Raw genomic sequence first — 25286 nt, 5'->3', positions numbered from 1 at the left:
GGGTGTATCTGTGGCTGTATTTTGTCACACCATAGTGATGCAAAGTTCCACACCCTATAGACTACAAAAAAAAAAAAAAAAAAATACTTATACATAAATATATATAACATACACAAATCATTTCTTAACTAAGCAACTGTTTCTTAAATGATCAGACACTCACCGCACTGATGATAACATCACCATATATTGTCTTTTCTACCATGATTGTAGTAACTAGGGATGGGAAGATTAACCGATATGTATCGATACGCGGTCATGCTCGTGCACGATGCGAGTGCATCGGTAGAGCAGCAGAGAATGAATGAAATTTTGGAAGCAAATCGAGATGCATCGGTTTTTGCGAGATGCATCGGTTTTTCCGAGATATAGCTTATCCTTTTAAAACAGAATGTATTTCTTTATTTATTAACAAGTGTTGTCAACTTGTTTTTGGCACATAATTTAATCGACCTACATAAAGTAGGCCTAAGCAACGGACTTGCGGATGTGTACACTACAACTCAATGTATCAGCTGCGCGGATGAAGCCAGTGATGCGGCCAAAGGTAACGTTAGTTGTCAGGAAGCGCGAAGAGTAAACATGTCGGATGCCGAGATAATTTATTCTCCACTGAGTTTTAAATCTAAAGTTTGGAAACACTATGGATTTTACAAGAAAGACGGACGACTTGACAAGACAGATGCAATTTGTAAAATGTGCCGCGCATCTGTAAAATACACGGGCAGTACGACTAATCTGATATCTCACTTGAAGCGGCGCCACGGTGTTGTTGTGGAAGCATCTGCCAGTGCCCCTGCATTCTCTGTCTCCTGCTCTGATTCACCTGTAGCTACCAGCTCCAAAAGTGGTGAGAAAAGTATTGAAAGTTTTTTCCATGCCCCGCTTGCTAACAATTCCGCGCGCTGTACGGCAATAACAGATGCTATTGCATTGTTCATCTGCAAAGATATTCAGCCCTATAGTGTCACGGAGAACGAAGGTTTTAAACACCTCCTCCGTGTTTTGGAGCCTCGTTATAAAATACCAAACCGAAAGCTATTCTCCGATAAACAGATTCCTGCTCTGTACGACAAAGTCAGAAGAGAGATAGAGGAGTCTCTACACAAAGCCCATAGAGTTGCTGTAACAGTGGACGGTTGGACATCGTGCGCTACAGCATCATATGTAACGGTCACAGCACACTACATAGATGACGGGTGGGTTCTCAAAAACCATGTTTTGCAGACCAGAGTGTTCAACGAGGCTCACACAGGGAATAATCTAGCCATTTTACTTCAGGATGTTTGCCGTGAGTGGAAGATCGAAGAGAAGAGCCCCGCGTTAGTCACAGATAACGCCAGAAACATGATCCTGGCTGGTGCTGGTGCCAAAATGGACCCACACGTGAGATGCATCGCCCACACATTGAATTTGGCATCTCAAAAAGCCTTTAAGGTGGACACTGTCTCTGAGCTGGTGGTGAAAGTTAGGAAGCTTGTCTCCTTTTTCCACAAAAGCCCCAAGGCAACTGACGTTCTGCGTGAAATACAGACCCAGTTACACCTGCCCAACCACAAGCTCATCCATGACGTTTCCACCAGATGGAACAGTACCCTCGACATGTTGGAGCGTTTCTGGGAGCAGCAGCCTGCTGTGCTGAACACCCTGCTGTCCAGGAAGATAAAGAGGCGTGAGGCTATGGCCAGTTTGACAGAAGATGACATGACACTGATCCCAGAGATCATCAAATTAATGTCACCTCTGAAAGTGGCAACCAAACTCCTCATTGAGGAAAAAAATCCCACCATCTCCATTATCTCTCCAATCCAAGCCAAATTGCAGAGACAATTCCAACCAGATGAGAGTGATCTAGAGGTTATTTCCCATATGAAAGACAGATTCAGGCAGGACTTTGATGGCCGTTATACATATCTTGAAGGCACTCTCCACTGTGCCTCAGCACTTGACCCGCGTTTTAAAGACCTGGCTTTTCTGGATGACAGTGATGCCAAGGATATGGTATTCATGAAGATAACAACAGAGGTGGTACAGATGAATGGAGAGGTAAGAACATTTAAAGTAAGATTGTTATTGCAGTTTAGAACAAATAATATATGATGAATATGCATTATTTTACATGTTTATGCATTTTTAAGGAAGAGGTCAGTGACACAGCAATGCCGAATGAAGACCAGGCAACAGGCACACTGGAAGAGGACCAGACAGCTGAAACAGAAGGCGACAAAAGCCCTTCCAAAGAGGACAAGACAGGTTGGTTTAAATGGTGACAATGCCAGAAATGTACAGAAGTATGTAGTGAAGATTCAATATGTATGGGATAATGTATAGGGAGGCGGTTGTTATAGCGAATAACAACCCAGACAGGCTGAACGGCTCTTGAATCAGCCTGAAGGGGATATTATTCGCTATAACAACCGCCTCCCTATACATTATCCCGCTTATTACATGGCTACCTACCAATTAAATAAATAATTTGACACAAAATATTGATTTAAAAAGGAGTTTATTGATTTAAAAACGATTGTATTGCTTCCGCTAAAGAAAATAGTCCGTTCTGTCTCTACGGTTGCGTCCATAGCAACGCTCTGTTTTTCATAGCAACGCTCTGTTTTTCATGGCAACGGTCTGTTATACTTCGCAGCAGTCTGTTATCAAGAAATAACAGACCGCATTCTACATTTGAATTCAACCAAGCCATGTAATAAAGTGAAGTAATTTTCAGATTGTAAATGAAAGGAATATTTTTAGCACAACTGATGAGCCTCTCCTCTGCCCTCTTCTGTAGATGATGCCCCTCCAAAGAAAAAGACTGCCATGGACCAGATGTTTGGAGATTTCCTGAGTGCAAGACCACCAGCAAAGACCATCAGGGAGAAAGCTAAGGATGAAATCTTAAAATATAGAGAAAGGGACACTTTAGGTTTGGATGGGGATGTGTTGCAGTGGTGGAGACTGCAAGTAGATCTTCCACTACTATCAGCTTTAGCAAAGAGGTATCTGTCCATCCCAGCAACAAGCGTACCAGCTGAAAGAGTTTTCAGCACAGCTGGAGACATAGTTACAGCTCAGCGTAGCTTGCTTCACCCTGATCATGTTGATCAGTTAATATTTCTGAAGAAAAACCTTTAACTGAAGGTGACTGACCAATGTGCACTATTCTAAAAGGCTTTTTTATTTTATTTAGAATTTTATTTTATTAGCCTGTTGTTTACAGTGACAGTGATGTTTCAAAGTAAAAGCAGCATAACACTGCTAGTTCACAACGTTAAGTTTTGAATATTCAGTGGCAAAATATCTCTTTGTAAAGCTTATTTTCATAGCTGAAAAGTGAAATCACAATTCTTGTTGTGCAATGGTAAGCCTTCTTTCTGTTGAAAGAGTGCACTTTTTTTTTTAAATATATATTGCACTTATACCTTCTGTTTATCTTGGAAATACTTAAGATGTGCCATGTGTTCTAAAATGGCCCTCTACTGTAAACCGACACTCAGGCTCTGAGAGAAAAGCCAGTTTGTAAAAAAAGGTCTTTGTTTTACTTGGTTAATAAATAATCAAACTCATTCAATGGCACCGCATCCTCTTTCACATCACCACATAAACTTGATCTAATTAGATAGTGCTGAATTATCACATCGTATCGTGATATGACTGTGAATCGTATCGTATTGCATCGCAAAATGCCACAAGTGTATCGTTAATATATCGGATCGGATACTTTGTATCGAGATGCATATTGGATCGGCATTATACCTTAGATGCCCAACCCTAGTAGTAACTATTGTCCCACCATTCTTCTGGTCAATTGTGAAGTTAAGCTGATTAGGGTTCTGAATGAATGGCCGTCCGAATGATGTAGAATTATTATGCCGTCGTTGCGGAAGGTTGTTAGGCTGATGATTTGTCATGTTTCCAGAATGTGTTTGAACGCTCAGCGTTTGAACGTCACCATCTGTTACAAAAATTAACAATTAAATACACAACCAAAACCATGTAAACATTATAGTAAAGCTTATTGAGAAACATATTGACTACTAACAAAGTAAATTATAAATCTTTTTACGACTCCAGTCGTTGTGTAGAATGTAGGGGATTGTCATCAGGAAAAGCTTCACATCTCCGCGCTGTTGTTATGGCGCGCATTATGGAAGTTTGAATCGTTTGAGTCATACACACAAGTGCAGCGATGGAGCGCGTGAACACGAGCAGTGTGAGAGGATTCCTGAGATCTTGCGACGATCTGACTGAGAAGATTCGCTGTTTAATACAGAAGAAACTCATCAAGAAGTACTTGAGCAGAAGAATTAAAGAATTAAAGATTAGAATAAAAAAGGTATTTCTATAATAAAAGTATTTCTCTCTCACTAGCATATGGACACACAATCCCATACATGCCAAACTATCATTTGGCATAACTAATCATTATCAACATATTTTTTGATAAAAGAGTTCCAAATGACACTTATTTTTGAGCCCCACACTTTTAAGCGCTCCAAAGTTCACTTTGTCCACAAAAAGGAACTTTGTCTAGCCTTAATTTCCTGAAGGCTATGAATGTTAGGTAAATATGTTTATTAAATTAATTCACAATATGTAACCATTCATTATTAATCTTATGCCTAATATGATGAAAATGGCTTGTTTCTTCTCCTCTCACATTAAATCCCATGTATTATATAGACCTATTTTAAGTTCAAAATGGTGAAATTAGAAAAAGTTGATTATTTTTGTCGTTGTTTAACATTTCTCAAAACATTTCTGTCAAATATGAAATGTTTAGTTTAGCTACTTGCACCTTATCTCGTACTTAATGACCGTTATCAGCAATTTTCAGATACTATTGTCCTAACATAGACTATTGATTTAACTCTGGTTTAAAGCAGCACTCAGTAGCTTCGGGACTTCTTCGCTGTATTCTCGCTTTTTGCTCGCAGGTTTCTCGCTAGAGCTCCCCCCACAGCTTCGGAATAGATATTTGACAACACTGTTGTAAAAACTCGTTGGTGATTCTCAGACACCAGACGCTAGTAGATCAACGACATCAAAGCAGATGGGACGTTCTTTCAAACGTCTTCTTCATTCGGGTTCGGACAGCGTGAGGGAGCGCAATAATGACCGCATTTTAGCAGATTTCTTTTGGCCGTAAAGCAATTGTTTACATCGCGAGACCTGATATCACGCGAGACTTCCTGACGCAGCGGCCGGCGGCCCGCCGGCTCAAAGTTGCAAGTGCGTATTTTCCGCTCACGGGCACCAGGGGGGTGCGAAACGACCACCATTCAACCCGAAATAAGTAATATAACCATTCCAATGACTCCGAAGCTGTTCAGTTAAGGTAAAAAAAGTTACTTAGTTCACCTTTAACCTGCTGTGCGTCTGCTCACCGTCCATCATGTGCTCTAACACTGCAGCATCAGCCGGTTCATTGACTTTGAACTGGTGTATGAATGTGTTTATTTTATGTTAACTTTATTTTTGCTGTACATACATTTTATTCTTCTAACTGTTTGTCTTTGGTTAACATGGAGAAGAACAACAGGGAGGTTGGAAGACACAGTAGAGGAACTACAGAATAAATATGGAGAGAAAACAGCATTAAAAAGGATCAAGTCCATAGTGAAAAAAATCAGAAAAAAGAATATCAAACGTAGGAAAAGATTTATAATTTACTTTGTTAGTAGTCAATATGTTTCTCAATAAGCTTTACTATAATGTTTACATGGTTTTGGTTGTGTATTTAATTGTTCATTTTTGTAACAGATGGTGACATTCAAACGCTGAGCATTCAAACACATTCTGGAAACATGACAAATCATCAGCCTAACAACCTTCCGCAACGACGGCATAATAATTCTACATCATTCGGACAGCCATTAATTCAGAACCCTAATCAGCTTAACTTCACAATTGACCAGAAGAATGGTGGGACAATAGTTACTACAATCATGGTAGAAAAGACAATATATGGTGATGTTATCATCAGTGCGGTGAGTGTCTGATCATTTAAGAAACAGTTGCTTAGTTAAGAAATGATTTGTGTATGTTATATATATTTATGTATAAGTATTTTTTTTGTAGTCTATAGGGTGTGGAACTTTGCATCACTATGGTGTGACAAAATACAGCCACAGATACACCCAAAGATACTAAGTAGGAGAATATCAAACTGTAGATTGCGAACATTGCATTATCTGTTTATTTGGGGTCAGATGTTAGGGTCAGATTGTGCCGGATGTTAGTAGGTATTAGTTAATAACAAACAAAAAGCTTTAAATCAACATAATATGAATAAAATATGGTATAATTACAGTTTGAAAATGTTTATTTACAAAGTTGTGCGTTGTGAGTGAGATGAATTAGAGATTAGAGAAATCTAACATTGCGTGGTTGCACTATGCCTGAAACTTAGCCATACACTTCTAAACTAAACATTATCATGGTTTAGTTGTATTTCAAACCACTGTTTTTTCTTTTTTCTTAAAAATGATCTTGTTTAATCGTGTATTCAGTCCATATTTATCAGGTTGATATTTGTAGAAATAAGCAAAAAGAACAAGTTAATGGCCTTGTGCCATACTTTGTGACACTTAACTTTTTATTCTAACTTTAAAAACTGTAATACAGTATTTGATTTTTACACACGCAGTGTTTTCGCCAACTGACCTACCCCTGAAGTTATGACTTCTGAAGGCCTCTCATGTGCAGATTCGCTCGGTTGAAAAATGGTATGTTGTCATTTAACTCATTAAACATTAACTCTTTATTGTGATGCCCCCCAACAGATATTTGATTCTAATATTACTTATTCTAACCCTACCAGTCCACTAATACTCTACTAACCCTACCAGTCCACTAATACTCTACTAACACTAATGAGAGTTTACTTTACACATCTGGGCCCTATTTTAACGATCTGAAACGCAAGTGTCAAAGCGCAAAGCGCAAGTAACTTTGTGGGCGGGTCTCGGCGCTGTTGCTATTTTCCCGGCGGGATAAATGACTCTTGCGCCAGGCGCAAATCTAAAATGGGTTGGTCTGAAGTAGCTTCATTATTCATAGGTGTGGTTTGGGCGTAACGTGAAATAAACCAATCAGAGCGTCATCTCACATTCCCTTTAAGAGCAGATGCGCTTTTTCCATAGCGGATTGCTATTGTAACGGCGGATTTGCCAGGCGCGCGCCAGCAGCGGTTCACAGCCAAGGAGAGCAACGCTCTCGTCACGGCCGTAAAAGAGAGAAGTTACATTGAAATGGAGAAACCCACCCAAATTAACTTCGGTTAATTTGGGTAAATGTGTAAGCTAGATGTATGCTTTTATAATAAATTGTCTATCTATCTATCTATCTATCTATCTATCTATCTATCTATCTATCTATCGTAATAATGTATGATTTGCAAAAATGAAAACTGCTGCTTCTGTGTAGATGAGAGAATCAAAGTGCGCGTTGTGCACACGCTACATTGATTATGGCCAAGCATGCGCCCTTAAAATAGCCTATGAATAACATGCGCAACGCGCCACTGACTTTAAACTATTTTTTCCTGGTTAGTGGCGCAATTGTTTTCTAAACCTGCAAAATAGCAAGAAGGAACGTTTGCGCCGGAACACGCCTCCTCTTTGCGCTGAACCGCCCCCGGGAGCGCAAGTGTATTTCTTAGTTAACCGACGTGCTTCTGTGGAGGGAAAAGTCCGCTTTGCGCGGGTGCAAAATAGGAATGATACATGCGTCGGTGTACAAAGTCACTTGCGCTGGGTGCAAGATAGGGCCCTCTGACTCTCACAAGCGAGTTAGTGGGCATGCAGGTGCAACACTACTGTAATGATGCAGCGGACGAGGAGGGATCCATTTGCAGCTTTATTTAGAGTGGTCAGACAGGCAGGGTAAAACAACAGCAGACAGAACAACGGAGAGAACACAGAGAAGATCGGGGTCACAGGCAGAAGTCAGGGCAGGCAGCAAAAGGCAAAGTCCAATTAGCGATCCGGGTAAAGGCAGGCAGAGAACAATCAGGAGTCGAGATACACAGTCCAAGGTCAGTAAACGAGAACAGCAAACACAGGAATAACCGCTCAGAAATTGTACGCCGGGGCAATGCAATACTTCGCAGAGAAGTGGAGTGTGGAAGTGGCTTTTATGTGTGTGTGAATGAGGTGCAGGTGTGTGTGTGTAATCAGTGCAGGTGTATGAAGTAATCAGTCCAGGTAGATGCAGGATGGGAATTGTAGTCTGTGAGTAAATATGATAGTCCGGTGTGGAGTGCCCTCTGGTGGCTCTCAAGGGCACTCCAGCTGGTGACCGTTACATAGCCCCTCCCCAAAGAGCGGCTTCCAGACGCTCAAAAACTGTCCAGGTGGGAGGTGGCCCGGAGGCGGATCCGGGGGCCAGGGCCAGGGGGCCAGGGCCAGGTCCGTGGAGCGGAAGAGGACCTTGAGACTGCGGTAATACGGAAAGGGCAGAGCGGAGCAGGCTGTGCAGGCGACCAGGGCGGAGCAGGCTGTGCAGGCAACCAGGGCGAAGACCCTTCGGGCAGCCACGGCGGTGAAGACCCCTCGGGCGGCCAGGGTGGAGACCCTTCAGGAGGCGACGACCCTTCGGGAGGCCAGGGTGGTGACCATGGCACAGGAACAGCCATTGGTTCAGGAACAGGAACAGACACCGGCTCAGGGACAGACACCGGCTCAGCGGGGGCCATCTTGTCCGAAGACACTGGCTCGTTGGAGACCATCTTGTCCTGAGACACTGGCTCGGTGGAGACCATCTTGTCCTGAGACACTGGCTCGGTGGTGGCCATCTTGTCCTGAGACACTGGCTCGGTGGTGGCCATCTTGTCCGAAGACACAGGCGTGGAGTCGGCCATCTTGTCCGAAGACACAGGCGTGGAGTCGGCCATCTTGTCCGAAGACACAGGCGTGGAAAGAGGAAGAGGAACAGATTCAGGCTCAGGCTCAGTATCAGGCTCAGGCTCAGGCTCAGGAACAGATTCAGTCTCGGTGGGACGAGACTCTGGACGGGCGGACGTGACGTGAGGCTCTGGCTCGGCAGGACTGACGTGAAGCTCTGGCTCGGCAGGACTGACGTGAAGCTCTGGCTCGGCAGGACTGACGTGAAGCTCTGGCTCGGCAGGACTGACGTGAAGCTCTGGCTCGGCAGGACTGACGTGAAGCTCTGGCTCGGCAGGACTGACGTGAAGCTCTGGCTCGGCAGGACTGACGTGAAGCTCTGGCTCGGCAGGACTGACGTGAAGCTCTGGCTCGGCAGGACTGACGTGAAGCTCTGGCTCGGCAGGACTGACGTGAAGCTCTGGCTCGGCAGGACTGACGTGAAGCTCTGGCTCGGCAGGACTGACGTGAAGCTCTGGCTCTGGCTCGGCAGGACTGACGTGAAGTTCTGGCTCTGGCTCGGCAGGACTGACGTGAATCTCTGGCTCTGGCTCGGCAGGACTGACGTGAAGCTCTGGCTCTGGCTCGGCAGGACTGACGTGAATCTCTGGCTCTGGCTCGGCAGGACTGATGTGAAGCTCTGGCTCTGCAGGACTGACGTGAAGCTCTGGCTCTGGCTCGGCAGGACTGACGTGAAGCTCTGGCTCTGGATCAGGATCAGTGCGCTCTGAGCTTGACGGGACCAGCGGCAGCGAGGGCTTTGAACTGGGTAGGACCAGCGGCGAAGAGGACTCTGAACTGGTTAGGACCAGCGGCGAAGAGGGCTTTGAACTGGACAGGACCAGCGGCTCTGAGGGCTCTGAGCTGGGCAGGACCAGCGGCGAAGAGGGCTCTGAGCTGGGCAGGACCAACGGCGAAGAGGGCTTTGAACTGGGCAGGACCAGCGACAAAGAGGGCTCTGTGCTGGGCGGCAGGACCAGCTGTGAAGGCTTTGTGCTGGGCAGGACCAGCGGTGAAGGCTTTGTGCTGGCGGGCATGACGCTTGCTGTCACAGACGTGGCGGGCATGACGCATACTGCTTTGGTCTCAGCAGATTTGGCGTGAAGTGCGGGCTCGGCTGGACTGGCGTGAAGTGCAGGCTCGACTGGACTGGCGTGAAGTGCAGGCTCGACTGGACTGGCGTGAAGTGCTGGCTCGGCAGGAAGATACTCAGGCAGGAAGGTCTCGGTGAAACATGATTTATGCAGGATAGTCTCAGCGGGACGAGACTCCTGCACGATGGCCCTTATGGCAACACGTACAGACCTCAGCGGGGAATCGGCCACACTGGATACCAGTCCTGGACGATAATAGACCGATCCGGTGACTAGCTTGATGGCTGGCGTGACGGGAACAGTCTCTGGAAACGCCCCCTCAGCAGTAGAGGGCTCTGGGAATTCTGCTAAGACGTAACGAGGCTCTAGAAGATCTGCTGAGAAGTGACAAGGCTCTGGAAGATCTGTTGAGACGTGATAAGACTCTGGTGCGGCTGCCATTACCGGCGCGGAAGTAATGGTGCATTCCTCTGCGCCTCCCACGGTGAACGCTGAACCAACAGTCAACAAGGCATAGTTCATAAACTGACTGAGAGATGAACGGGGACCCTCACGGATTAAACGTGATCTGAGCGGCAGATTAATGCCCTCATAAAAGAAATCTATGAGTACACAATCCGGCATATCAGAATAGTAGGCAAGATCTAAATACTCTTGGATATAATCCTCGAGTGATCGAGAGCCCTGCTTAAGGGTTAATAACATTAGTGCATTGTCCAAACCTGGCCGATATTCACAGGGAAAGCCACTGGATCCTTGTAGTGGTGAAGTATTCTGTAATGATGCAGCGGACGAGGAGGGATCCATTTGCAGCTTTATTTAGAGTGGTCAGACAGGCAGGGTAAAACAACAGCAGACAGAAAAACGGAGAGAACACAGAGAAGATCGGGGTCACAGGCAGAAGTCAGGGCAGGCAGCAAAAGGCAAAGTCCAATTAGCGATCCGGGTAAAGGCAGGCAGAGAACAATCAGGAGTCGAGATACACAGTCCAAGGTCAGTAAACGAGAACAGCAAACACAGGAATAACCGCTCAGAAATTGTACGCCGGGGCAATGCAATACTTCGCAGAGAAGTGGAGTGTGGAAGTGGCTTTTATGTGTGTGTGAATGAGGTGCAGGTGTGTGTGTAATCAGTGCAGGTGTATGAAGTAATCAGTCCAGGTAGATGCAGGATGGGAATTGTAGTCTGTGAGTGAATATGATAGTCCGGTGTGGAGTGCCCTCTGGTGGCTCTCAAGGGCACTCCAGCTGGTGACCGTTACAACTACTATAGTCAACAACCAAATTATGACTTAAAACCGTTTTAAGTATTACATTAAAAAGGCGTAATTGACAAAAATTGTAAATTATGACAAGTCGAAATTATGACTTAAAAAGTTGAAATTAAAATTATGACAATGCGTCATAATTATGAGATGATGACATGCTAAATTGAAATTATGATAGATAAAGTAAATATTCCATAGTGAAATTTTCTGAATTCAATATAATTGTATTTGTGAAAATGATTCAGTACTGAAACAGCATTTATGAGTTTTTACATATCTTCTGCTTGTTTCTGCAGTTCGTGTAGGCCTCTAAGACTATAAATGATTATTGATGAACTTGAATAACTTGAATTTTGTTGGCAATATATAAAAAAATTGTCTTCCCGTACCGGGAGTCGAACCCGGGCAGCCTGGATGAAAATTTGAAAATACTGCCCCCGGCACATTTGAAAGGCTGCACTGCACGATAAATTATTATGCAGGATCAAAGTTATGCAGGAGAAGGAATCCTCGTCGCCAAAAAGCAGAAATTTAATTGATCGGGATGTAAATAAATATCGGGATAGCTTTTCCCAGGTGGAAAGAGCTAATGAAGGAGAAAGACTTTGAAAGGGAAGTTGCCTGCTTTCTTCTCGACAGGTAAGTCAAAGTTACGGTCTAAATGACAAGCTTTTTTCATTGCTTGGCCGTGTAAATCATTATATAGGCAGCATAACGGTAGAACATGTATAGTTAAACTCGATGATGTGCTATTGGAAGACATGTTGTCATAGCTTCTTGGCACATTTACCAAAGTTGCAAAAAGCGAGTAGATGGGAGAATCGCTAGATGGGAGAAATTCTTTTGGGAGGACTCCAAAATTGAGGAGGTCAAAGGGCATGCTTTCTGCTATAGCTCTCCCCAAAGTCTGTTCATGCGACCACCATCAACAAATGCTAGCATTTTAAACTTCTACATATATTTTGAGTAGATAACCGATAGTATATTCTCAGTAAAGGGTTTCACCTTGTGTGTTTCCGCACTGATTAAGGGTAGTTCGGGAGATACAAGTAAAAATGATCTTATGCGTGTAATAGATCATCGCTACCAGTAAGATTAAATATTCGCTCAAGACCAACTTTACTTATCACACATTGCGTCTCTCAAATTGTGTGGTGATTTTCCAAATGATACAACTTTGTCTAAATAAGAGCAATGTGAAGTCCTCGGATTTCTTAAAAACAATACAACAACAACAAAACATTGTGACAAACATGTTGTATGGACAAAAGATCTATGATCTAAGCACAGTTTTTCAACAATCTAAAGTTTTTGAACAGACGCTGTTTAGTAACAATAATACCTAAGTCTTCTAAGAAGATAAATAGAAGATATGGTTTTAATAAAACTTTAAAGATTTGATTTAAACTTTTAAGGTTATGCTTTTAAATGAATTTAGTATAAACTCTGGATGTAGTATGCTCTGAAATGCAGACTAGATTTACTGTGACATTGTCCCCCCGAGACTCTGGTATGTCGCCCTATATCCTGAAGCTTCAGTTCACACTGTAGTTTATCACCGGGAGGGTCTGGGGCTGTTATAGGACAACTTAAACTATTTGCTTTTTTGGATTGTTTTTATCATTGCATAAAGAACTACTTCGCCTCTCTGGAAATGTAAGGTATTTTTATTTAGCTAAAACTTTGTTTACATTTTATTAAATTATTTATTTATTTCATTTTTAAAAAAAATGTAGTTTTCTGTGATGGTGTACATGATCGAAGTATCATGTGTGTACATGTTTAGGGTGTACATGATCGAATATGCAGTTACGGTACAAAAATCATTATGTTAGAGAGAACCACTCTGTGATTTTATATTATAAACAATTAATTGATGTGATTTTATATTATAAACAATTAATTGATATACTTTTAAAGAATAGAATGTTTTTCAACTTCAGTTAGTCTGATAATAGGAAACCCCTCTCTCACCTCAGGAATGTAAGGTGTTTTTATTTATATACTTATTTATTTAGCTAAAACTTTGTTTACATTTTAGTAGTATATTTTATTATTTATTGGTTATATGTGTGTATATATATATATATTTTTTTTTATTATTTTTTTTAATTTAAAATAGAAATTAGTTTATTTTTTAGAACCGTGTGTGTGCGCAAAATGATATTAAATTATTTACTTATTTATTTCATTTTTTGAAAATGTAGTTTTCTGTGTTTAGGTGTACATGATAGAATATGCAGTTACGGTACAATTGAAACCCCCGCATGGACAAAAAATGCTGATTGAATCTTTTCATATAAATGAGATATAAGATGACTAAGTACAGTTTTTCAACAATCTAAAGTTTTTGAACAGACATTGTTTAATAACAATTATACTTTAGGTCACCGTTAAACAAAATCATTTATATCATACATAAGTCTTCTAAAAGATAAATAGAAGATATGAATGTATTGAAACTTTAAATATTTGATTTAAACTTTTAAGGTTATGCTTTTAAATGAGAGAGAGAGAGAACCACTCTGTGATTTTATATTATATTATTTATATACTTTTAAAGAATAGAATGTGTTATTGGAAGATGGATTTTATTCTTTTTGTTTATCTAAAACAATTGGTTTCAGTAGATATTTGTATAACCATTTCATTTATATACTTATAAAGAACAGAATGTTTTTTCAACTTTAGTTGGTGTGAGATACACTTCACAGTTTCACTGTTACCTATGGAATGTGGAGGAGCAGAAGGAGGGGAATGTCAGAAAGCAGAGGACGCGCGCATAGACACACAGACACGCGCGCGGCTCCTTTACTGCTTTGACACACATACATAGATGCGTGCTCCCTATGTTTTGAGGCAGTGTGAGGTCATTCAGAAATGACTATATGAATTTTTGTGACTATATGAAAAGTTGTGTAAAACAATATTGTGAACCCATTCGTTAGAGCCCCGCTGGTGTAAAGAGAGGCCAGAGGGCCCTGATTTCTAAACACGTAAGATGATTTTTTATTTCCGTGAACCCGTTTCATACATTGCATTTTTTGTGGACATCAATGGTATGGGCATTGATGTGTTAAGAGCTTATTCAACTCTCTAAAATAAAGTAAGATGATTTTTATTTATCTTTTGATTATCTAAAACTAAAATAATTGGTTTCAGTAGATATTTAGTAAGATATTTATTTTATATTATGGTGTGAAATATAAAACATTATTCTCACTTTCACCGTGCTCAGGAATGTGGAGTGGGGTCCTGTTTCATTTGTCAGAGCTCACATGCAAAGGGGGGCGCGCGCAGAGACACACACACACACACACACACACACACACACACACACACACACACACACACACACGGCTCCTTTACTTTTTGACACACATACATTAGAGGCGCGCTCCCCATGTTTTGAGACAGTGTGAGGTCATTCAGGAATGACTATATGAATTCAGTAAACTGAAATACTTGGTTCTGTAGATTTTATAAGTATTTCATTATATATTTTTAAAAAAACAGAATATTTTTTTCAACTTTAGCTTAATTATTTTTGTGACCCATTCGTATGGACAATGATGTGTTAGGAGCTACTTCTTCAACTCTCTCTAAAATGTAAGATGAATTTTATTTTTATTCTTTTTACAAGCATTTCATTATATACGCTTTAGCAAGATATTTTTTATAACCATTTCATTTATACACTTTTAAAGAACAGTATGTTTTCAACTTTAGTTTTTTAGATTATATAATTTAGATTATATAAAGCATTGAATATAAAGGATTGAATGTTTTATGTAAGATAATTATTTTATATTCAGCTAAAACAATTGGATCAATAAGATATTTATATACTTTTAAAAACTGAATGTTTTCAAGCTTAGTTTATTTTAGATCATATCAATTATATTCTATAAATTATACAAAGGATAGAATATAAAGGATAGAATGTGTTTTTGTGTGACATACACTTCACAGTGACCGAACAGCACATGTTCAGATGTCAGTGCCCGATGCTCTGGAATGCGAGGGTGGGTGGCGATGCCGGGGACGCCTGACACATACCATATAACCAGACACACACACACACATATAACATGACACCGACCGTCAAAACATCTGTTCTAGTTAAATAGGTCAAAACTTTCCGTCAAAACTATGATTTAGGACTAGCTAGGTCACCGGGGCAAAAGCAACTGTCAAACCACATGATCGATAGGCCAAAGGTTAATCCCATGACCTCATAAAGGAAGTTCAACCCATCAATCATAAAGGTCACCGGAAGTTCAACCTGTCAAAAGGTCAAAGGTCAAAGTCATTAATCATTTTGACACTTGCCGTCCTATACATACTACTAATAGGTACTAGTATCTAAAAAATAAGTACTAGTACCTAATAAATAACTACTAGTATCTAATATATATGTACTGGTCACAATTGGAATACATACTAGTCAGAACTGAATAGTTGATATCTGAATGACAGATCCCCATAGAAGTCAATGGCAAAATTTTTTATTTGTTACTAGTAACAAAATAATAGTTACTAGTCACTGTTTGAATAAGTACTAGTATCTATTTAATAGGTACTAGTATCTAATGAATAAGTACTAGTATCTATTTAATAGGTACTAGTAACTAATGAATAAGTACTAGTATCTAATGAATAAGTACTAGTATCTATTGAATAAGCACTAGTATCTAAAGAATAAGCACTAGTACCTAAAGAATAAGCACTAGTAGCTAATGAATAAGTACTAGTATCTAATGAATAAGTACTAGTATCTATTGAATAAGTACTAGTATCTATTGAATAAGCACTAGTATCTAATGAATAAGTACTAGTATCTATTGAATAAGCACTAGTATCTATTGAATAAGCACTAGTATCTAAAGAATAAGCACTAGTACCTAAAGAATAAGTACTAGTACCTAAAGAATAAGCACTAGTATCTAAAGAATAAGCACTAGTACCTAAAGAATAAGCACTAGTAGCTAATGAATAAGTACTAGTACTTAATGGAATAGATACTAGTATCTAAAAAATAAGTACTAGTAGCATGAAAATAGAGACTAGTCGGTTTAAATGATTAAATGTTAAAACGGCTTGCCATAGACAGATGATATCCAGAGATGAGATATCCAGAGATGAGACAGATGATATCCAGAGATGAGACAGATGATATCTAGAGATGAGACAGATGAGACAGATGATATCCAGAGATGAGACAGATGATATCCAGAGATGAGATATCCAGAGATGAGACAGATGATATCCAGAGATGAGACAGATGAGACAGATGATATCCAGAGATGAGACAGATGATATCCAGAGATGAGACAGATGATATTGTTACGTCCCAGGTCTAGGGTCCAGGAGAATAACATAAAAAAAAAAAAACTTCCGATACAACTGACTTCTTGTTTCTTTCTCTTTTATTACTTTGAAACAAGCTGCTCAAATTGGAAAACAGCAGCACAAGATATCAAAAAGAAGCAAATTAACTTCAGGGTTGAGAAAGCCAAAATAACAAACAAAATTCAATCTACCTTTTTTTAGAGAAAACTTATTATCCTACCAAAGAAAAAGAAAACAAAAATACAGACTGAACTGACTCCCTTACTAGCCAAAAACAGGAGAAAACGTTTGTTCACAATAAAGCAAAAGTGGCACCCCAACCCCTACGGCTTCTGTGCTGAAGTAGTGACATTTACTATAATTATAATAAGGAACGAATCACTCAGACACGTTGAGTGTTAAAAGAAAAAACGTTCACAGAACGCTTAAAAAAAAAAATAGAAAAAGAACAACAAACGGGGATAAAGTAAAAGGACAATAAATAGCACAGTATTTAAGTCACTGCACGGAGATATTTCTCTTTCCAACAACACAACAACAGTTTCAACAACAGCGCTATGAATGAACAACAGTCCCCTTTCTCTCTCTGCCGGATCCACTCCTCTTCCTCTTTTTTGAAAGACGCGCAGTTCCAGGTTGACCAACCACGGGGCACATTCTCGACACGTTCAATTAGGGAGGTGCAACCTATGTGAGTGACAGAGCGAGAGAGAGAGAAAAAGAGAGAGCGACACCATACACAATACGTCTCATCATAACAATATCCAGAGATGAGACCGATGATATCCATAGATGAGACAGATGATATCCAGAGATGAGACAGATGATATCCAGAGATGAGACAGATGATATCCAGAGATGAGACAGATGATATCCAGAGATGAGACAGATGATATCCAGAGATGAGAGATAAATGATACAGGCAAATGTGGGACAATAGCTTTGCTATAGTAATAGACAGCTTAAATGCACAATATTTAATTTACAAAAGTGTTAACCCTCTCATTGAAAGTCTGTTGATATTTTTTTTCTTCTTGGTTTTGATAGTTGGTTTATAAAAACTGTAAGATACAGCTACTAGAGTCAGACCAGTCTGAAGGTCTGATCCAAGTTTTGTGGATGTAGCTTTGAATGTCTAGGAGGAGATATGGTCTAAATTTGGGCTAACAGCTTTATTAGTAGATCAGTAAGTCTGCTTAATGTCCTCTTAATGCTTTCAGACAGTGAACGTAGCTATAGCTTTATCTGTCGGACACATACCTGGAATGTTTGAGGCTGAAGAGCAGGCAGGATTTCCTTTGGTACTGGTACTGGGAATTTGTGGAGACGTTTGTTGTGTAGATCCCATTGCTTGCCTAATAAAACTACATGTATGAGTGACTTTAAATGGGACACCTTGTAGGAAGTGGTCTTCCAAAAGACCAGCGTCTAGGCTGAGATGATTAAGATAGGTCGAGATTACGGCATTTGCCACTGACACCTTTTGTGTCAGAATCTAAACACATCGTGGCTCTTGATGTTGATGTGTAGCAGCTTATTGTTTGATCCAATCTGCAGTCGCCTCAACGATGAGTCTGAGCCTTGCTGATGAAGTCTACTTGGGGCTTGCGGCACATGGTGTCAGGTCACGAAATCACAAGATCCAGTTGTGAATAATAAATGAGGTTTATTGTAAACAGCAATATGAATAAACAGGACAGCTGGTGAAAACTCTGGTTGACAGTAGGTCCTTAGCAGCGCAGGACTGCAGTGGGCTGAACCTCAATTCCTGGACAGATGAGGGTGACTGAAGTGAAGAACGAATCCTCAACAGGCAGAACAATGGCTGACAGAGAGACACAGGATATCTGTGAGAAACTGGACAAGGAACTGCACAGAAACATGAAGCAGACAGAGTACCAGCAAACAACGATCTGACACTGAACCTGACAAACACAGCACTACATATAGGACTCATAAACGAGACACACCTGCGACTGATCTGATCACTCGTCAGCACAGCTGACGCTGATAGGCAATCAGATCAGAGCAGTACACACAGAATGAACATGCAAACCCGCGAACCGTGACACACGGGGCATTCCCATTCCCAGAGACTTAAACTGCGCTGACTTCGGAGTGTGTGGACTGATATTTCTCATCTTTATCTGATATTTCTGCTTTGTAGTTGGTGTCAGTGTCTTCCATATCTGCAGTTTTTTCATCACAGTGTTCTTTGTGGTATTCAGAGAGAATGTCCCCTCAGATGTTCTGGTTGTCATGTGTGTAAGTGTGTAGGTGGAACTGACAGTGACTGCAGGGATTGTGTCGTTCTCCACAAATGTATTCTTACGGCTCCAGTCTGATCAGTGTTATATGCTTCGCTCAGGTCCATCTCTGTGCCTCTGACATCAATGCTCTCTGCTGCATTCTTAGACACACTTCTGATGTTCAGGTATTTAACCTAAAGGAAATGAAAATATTGAAACTTACAGGAATAAAATACATTCTATGATGATTCTTGATGTCTGTGCGAGTCTAAACAAATTTTTTTTTTAATTCACATAATGTTAAAAACAGGGTATGCGAATCTTGAACTATTTGGACGACTGGCTGATACTGGCGCAGTCAGAAATAGAGCTCATATCTCACAGAACAGCGCTTCTCAGCCATCTGGAAAGCCTGGGTCTCTCGGTCAACTGGACCAAGAGCTCATTACTGCCCCGTCAGTCAATCTACTTTCTGGGAATAGAACTGGACTCGGTGGCTATGACGGCCAGATTGTCGACACAGCGTGCGCCGTTTTCGACATCTCACCGTGTCTTTCCAGAAGGGCAGTCGGGTTCCTCTGAAAACGTTTCAGAAAATGTTGGGCCACATGGCCTCAGCTGCAGCAGTGCTCCAGCTGGGCTTACTGCGCATGTGCCCACTACAATGCTGGCTGAAAGCGCGAGTGCCTCACCGAGCCTGGACTGCCGGCGGCTCACGAATCAGTGTGAATCAGGGCTGCGTTTCAGCCCTGCAGCCCTGGTTGGCAGCCGAATGGTACCAGTTGGGAGTGACAATGGGAGTCATCTCGCACCGGAAAATGATCTCGACAGACGCCTCCAACCTAGTTTGGGGGGCTCTTTTCGAGGGAAGACCGGTCTATGGCCTCTGGTCAGACCGGGAGAAACGCCTTCACATAAACTGTCTAGAGATGATGACGGTTAGGGTTAGAGAATGCGTTGAAGCACTTCCTCCCATACCTGCGGGACCACCATGTACTAGTCTGCACGGACAATATGTCAGTGGTGTCCTACGTGAACTGTCAGGGTGGTGTCAGATCCAAAATTCTCTGCGCCCTGGCGGGACGCCTCCTCATTTGGGCTCAGCACTCACTGCGCTCGCTGAGAGCCGCGCACGTGCCCGGTCACCTGAACGATGGTACAGACAGACTGTCCAGAGACAATGTTCCCCCGTGGGAATGGTCTTTGCATCCCCAGACAGTCCAGTTACTGTGGTTGCCTTTTCGGCAAAGCGAAAGTCGACCTCTTTGCGTCAAAAGACAACGCTCACTGCCCAAGGTTCTTTTCAAGGAGCGAGGATGCGCTAGCCCAGCGGCCCACTGTACGCTTTCCCCCCGATCTCACTGTTGCCACAGGTCATCGGGAGAATCAGGGAGTGCTCCTTATAGCCCCGCGCTGGGAGAACCAAACGTGGATCCCAGAGTTAATGCGGCTGGCAGACTCAGCCCCATGGCCGATCCCGGTGAGAAGAGGCCGTGGTTCTCTCAAGCCGCGGTTCGATCTGGCATCCTCATCCAGAGCGCTGGTCTCTGCATGAATGGATAATCAACGGATACCCATTGACTTGCCAGAAGGGGTCGTGAACACGATCACGCAGTCTAGAGCTCCCTCTACGAGACGGCTCTACGCGCCTAAATGGTCTGTGTTTAATAAATGGTGCACCGTCAAAAATGTAGACCCACAAACTTGTGGGGTTTCGTGGGTGCTTTGCTTCCTTCAAGAGCTGCTGGACATGGGCAGGTCCCCCTCCACGCTCAAAGTGTATGTTGCGGCCATTGCAGCCTTCGCTGACTCGACGCACGGCCACGCAATAGGAAGGAACGAGTTCATCATCCACTTCCTCAGAGGAGCCAGGAGGATGAATCCCCCGCGGCCCCCTTGGTGTGCCCTCCAAAAGCAGCTTTTCGTTTCGTTTGGAGGGCACACAAAGGGTCTCGCCGCCTCGAAACACAGTCTGTCCAGATGGATAGTGGACGCTATTGCAGCAGCTTATGCGTCTAAGAACCTGCAGTGCCCTATGGGCATCAGGGCTCATTCCACCAGAGGCATGGCCTCATCGTGGGCTTGGTCCAGCGGGATTTCTATTCATGACATTTGTACAGCGGCAGGCTGGGCCTCCCCCTCTACATTTGTTAGGTTTTACAACCTGGAAGTCCCCGCCTTGCAGGCTAAACTTCTATTAGTCTAAGTCGTGTGTATGCCCTGCCCAGATTAATCGTGCACGGGCTACTCTTACTCGATTTAGCTCTCCTGGTTGAGCTGCACTATAAAGGGTCGTGTCAAGTTCAGTACAGACCGGCTGAGCTGCTCTGCACCCCCTACTGTGTGCTTATGAACATGTGCTGGCCCACTCTGTTGGCCGCCTGATTCCCACTTATCTGTGTTCCCCGGGCTTCCCCTGGGACTCATGTAGTGGATGCTCGGCGCGCATGGCGTTGACAAGGGGTTCCCGTAGCGTAAGCAAATTACGCAATACGAGAGAACCTCTCGTAAGAGAACATACTCGGTTACCTAATATAACCTCGGTTCTCTCTCGCAGAGGGAACGAGTATTGCGTAACCCGCCGTGCTCACGCCACGAGCTCATTTCGCTTCAGTCGACGAAAACAAGGGTAGCAGCCTCCGAGCCTTCCTTATATACGCTAAGCCACTCCCATTTTGGCGGGCTGTGACGCGTGAGGGTGCGACGTCACGCCAGGCTCACTGGTAGGCTGCTGCAGTTGCCGCAGAGCAGCCAATGAGTGCGCTAGATAGCCTGCTCTAGGTCTGCCAGCTGCCAGCTGCTGCACTGCGTTGACAATCAATAAAAAATTAAGGATAATTTTTTGGCTTCATATCTCAAGAAAAGATGACTTTACCCGAAGCGTAAGCAACTTACGCAATACTCGTTCCCTCTTCTAGCGAGAACGTCTCGGTTACGTATGTAACCCTCGTTCCCTGAGTAGGGAACGGAGACGTTACGTCGGATGACGACGAATGGGGTTTCGCTTAGAAAGCCTGTCATCTTCGAGTATATAAAACGAGCCTATGGCAATGAAATGCCATGGGTCTGCGGAATTTGCATTGCGTAACTCCGCCCCACCCTGGGGGTATATAAGGAAGTACGCTGCAACATGCAGATATGTCTTCGCTGAGGAGCCGGGACTGAACTCAGGCGTTCCAGCGGTACAGCGGAAGTGGCAGGGAGACGTAACGTCTCCGTTCCCTACTCAGGGAACGAGGGTTACATACGTAACCGAGACGTTCCCTTTCGTTGTCACTCCGAGTTACGTCGGATGACGACGAATGGGGTTCCCAGTGAAATCACGCCACCTCTCGACTGTCTTCCAGTGCCCTGCGTAAGTGTGAGCTCCCTGTCGTGAGACTGGCACGGACGAAGGACTCCTACTTAACACAGGATTAAACCAAGGTACACTGGGAAGCATATCTCAGTGGAAATATGCAATCATGCCCAACCCGAAGGGGGGGACTTGGAATACACATATGACCCCGGAGGGCTGCATATGGAGAACACTGGGGTATCCAGCCACAGGTGGAATATTTCAACCCCAGGGGTGACAAGGTGGCTTGCCGAGGGAAAGACACATGCTCAAGGAGGCTTACAGTGGAAATACACATGTGGGGGTCGCCCAGAGGGGTAACCATGCACATGGAGGCACCTAGCCAAGCGCGAAAGCTGCCGGTGGCAACTCTGGCGTTGACATCGTCAGTGCTGGAGGAGACTCAGGGCTTATGAGGCTCACCTGAGGAATAATCGCACGTATCCCATCCGTGGAGAGGAATGGCGAGCAAGCGAAGACACCTGAGCAGAATCTATTACCGGCTAGTTGAAGCGAGTACATAAGAAGAAACTGGCTCCACTCGGAGATTATAGAATCTCGCGAATGTGTTAGGTGTCGCCCAGCCTGCAGCTCTGCAGATGTCTGTTAGCGAGGCGCCATGCGCTAGAGCCCAAGAGGATGCCACACTCCGGGTGGAGTGGGCCGTCACACCAAGGGGGCATGGTCGACCTTGCTGCTGGTAAGCCAAAGCAATGGCGTCCACTATCCAGTGAGACAACCTTTGCTTGGAGAGAGCCTTTCCCTTCAGCTTCCCACCATGACAGACAAAGAGCTGGTCAGAGGTCCTGAAACACTGCGTTCTGTCTACGTAAGCACGGAGGGCGCGTACTGGACAGAGCAGTGCCAAGGCTGGGTCTGCCTCCTCCAAGGGCAGCGCTTGCAGGTTCACTACCTGGTCTCGAAAGGGTGTGGTAGGAACCTTGGGCACATATCCAGGCCGGGGTCTCAGGATCACGTGAGAATTAGCCGGCCCGAATTCCAGGCACGCTTCGTCAACCGAGAATGCCTGCAGGTCCCCTACCCTCTTGATAGAGGCCAATGCAACCAGGAGCGCTGTCTTCATAGACAGGAACTTAAGCTCCACTGATTGCAGAGGCTCAAAGGGAGCACTCTGCAGGGCAGTTAAAACCACTGAGAGGTCCCAAGAGGGAACGAGAGGAGGGCGAGGAGGATTCAGTCTCCTCGCTCCTCTCAGGAACCTGATGATCAGGTCGTGCTTTCCAACGGACTTACCTTCGACTGCGTCGTGATGTGCGGCAATGGCGGCAACATACACTTTCAGGGTGGAGGGAGACAGCCTTCGCTCCAACCCTTCTTGCAGGAAGGAAAGCACGACACTGATCGGGCATTTCGTGGGTTCTTGATGTTTAGAAGAACACCAGTTGACGAAGAGGTTCCACTTCAACGCATAGACATGTCTCGTGGACGATGCTCTAGCGGAAGTGATGGTAGCCACCACCGCTGGTGGTAGGGTACTCAAACCTACCTCGTCCCGTCCAGGAGCCACACGTGGAGGTTCCAAAGATCGGGATGAGGGTGCCATAGGGTGCCCCGTCCCTGAGAAAGCAGGTCCTTCCTCAGAGGAATAGGCCAGGGAGGTGCTGTCGCGAGGAGTACTAGTTCTGGGAACCAGGTGCGGTTGGGCCAATACGGGGCAACCAATATTACCTGCTCCTCGTCCTCCCTGATCTTGCGCAAAGTCTGCGCAAGAAGGCTCACTGGGGGAAACGCATACTTGCGTGGGCCCCGCGGCCAGCTGTGCGCCAGTGCATCCGTGCCGAGCGTGCCCTCGGTAAGGGAATAGAACAGGTCGCAATGGGACGAGTCGTGGGAGGCAAACAGATCTATCTGAGCGTCCCCGAACTGATCCCAAATCAGCTGGACCGACTGGGGATGGAGTCTCCATTCTCCAGCGAGAGGCCGAAGCCGAGACAGCTCGTCGGCCGCACGGTTCAGCTCTCCCGGGATATAAATGGCTCGAAGCGACCTCAGATGCTTCTGACTCCATATGAGGAGGTGGCGGGCGAGTTGCGACATACGGCGGGAGCGTAGACCACCTTGACGGTTGATGTATGCTACTGTGGCGGTATTGTCTGAACGGACTAGTACGTGTTGACCCCTGAGCAACGCCCGGAAGCGGTGCAGGGCAAGGCGTACAGCCAGCAACTCGAGGCAATTGACATGCCAAAGGCGTTGGGGACCTGTCCAGGAGCCCGCGGCAGCATGTCCATTGCACATGGCGCCCCAGCCCGTGGTGGAGGCATCCGTTGATACAACAACATGCCTGGAAGCTCGTTCTAAGGGCACTCCGGCCCGTAGAAAACTGAGGTTCGACCACGGGGTGAAGGTCTGACGGCAGGCCGGAGTCACTGGGACTCGGAGCGTGCCGTGTTGCCATGCCCACCTCGGGACTCGATCGCGAAGCCAAAGCTGAAGCGGTCTCATATGAAGCAATCCGAGCGGCGTAACTGCGGCTGCGGATGCCATATGCCCCAGGAGCCTCTGAAAAAGTTTCAGTGGGACCGCACTCTTGCCCTCGAATTGACGAAGGCAAGTCAGCAGAGACTGCGCGCACTCGCTCGTAAGCTGCACGCACATGGCGACCGAGTCTATTTCCATACCGAGAAAAGAGATCCTCTGCACGGGGCAGAGTTTGCTCTTCTCCCAGTTGACCTGAAGGCCCAGACGAGCTAGGTGCCGGAGCACTAGGTCCCTGTGTTCGCAAACCTGATCTCGAGAGTGAGCTAGGATCAGCCAGTCGTCGAGATAGTTCAGGATGCGAACCCCATGTTCCCGTAGAGGAACAAGGGCTGCCTCGACGACCTTCGTGAAGACGCGAGGAGACAGGGCTAGCCCGAAATTGAGAACCGCGTACTGGTATGCCTGCCCCTCGAAAGCAAACCGTAAGAACGGTCTGTGTCGAGGAAGAATGGAGACATGGAAGTAGGCGTCCTTCAGGTCGATCGCTGCCTTCGGTACAATGAAGTAGGGGCTGTAAAGGCCGGACTTCATTTCGGCTGGAGGGACAATCTCGATCGCACCCTTCGCCAGTAGGGTGGCGACCTCCACTCTCATGACAGGGGC

General features: G+C 44.4%; 1 protein-coding gene and 1 long non-coding RNA gene across 2 annotated transcripts in view; both read left to right on the top strand.

The window, feature by feature from the left end:
• The first annotated feature begins 220 nt into the window (after window positions 1–220).
• LOC309487663 (E3 SUMO-protein ligase ZBED1-like) lies at window positions 221–3777 on the top strand. Its single transcript, XM_082155411.1, has 3 exons — window positions 221–2046; window positions 2139–2253; window positions 2789–3777. The coding sequence occupies exons 1-3, from the start codon at window positions 583–585 to the stop codon at window positions 3130–3132; spliced, it is 1923 nt and encodes a 640-aa protein (XP_082011537.1). The 5' UTR covers window positions 221–582; the 3' UTR covers window positions 3133–3777.
• A 1131-nt stretch (window positions 3778–4908) lies between these two features.
• The window catches only part of LOC309487746, a 169919-nt gene continuing 149541 nt past the window's right edge, over window positions 4909–25286 (top strand). Inside the window, exons 1-2 of the long non-coding RNA XR_014201915.1 lie at window positions 4909–5647; window positions 5761–6038. This is a non-coding gene — a long non-coding RNA (uncharacterized lncRNA). The remainder of the gene's footprint in view (window positions 5648–5760; window positions 6039–25286) is intronic.

Source organism: Leuciscus leuciscus (assembly GCF_965113295.1).
Source record: "Leuciscus leuciscus genome assembly, chromosome: 23".
NCBI classification, from domain to species: Eukaryota; Metazoa; Chordata; class Actinopteri; order Cypriniformes; family Leuciscidae; genus Leuciscus; species Leuciscus leuciscus.
Note: the sequence above shows the minus strand (reverse complement) of the source record. Positions and strands in the feature narration are given on the sequence as shown.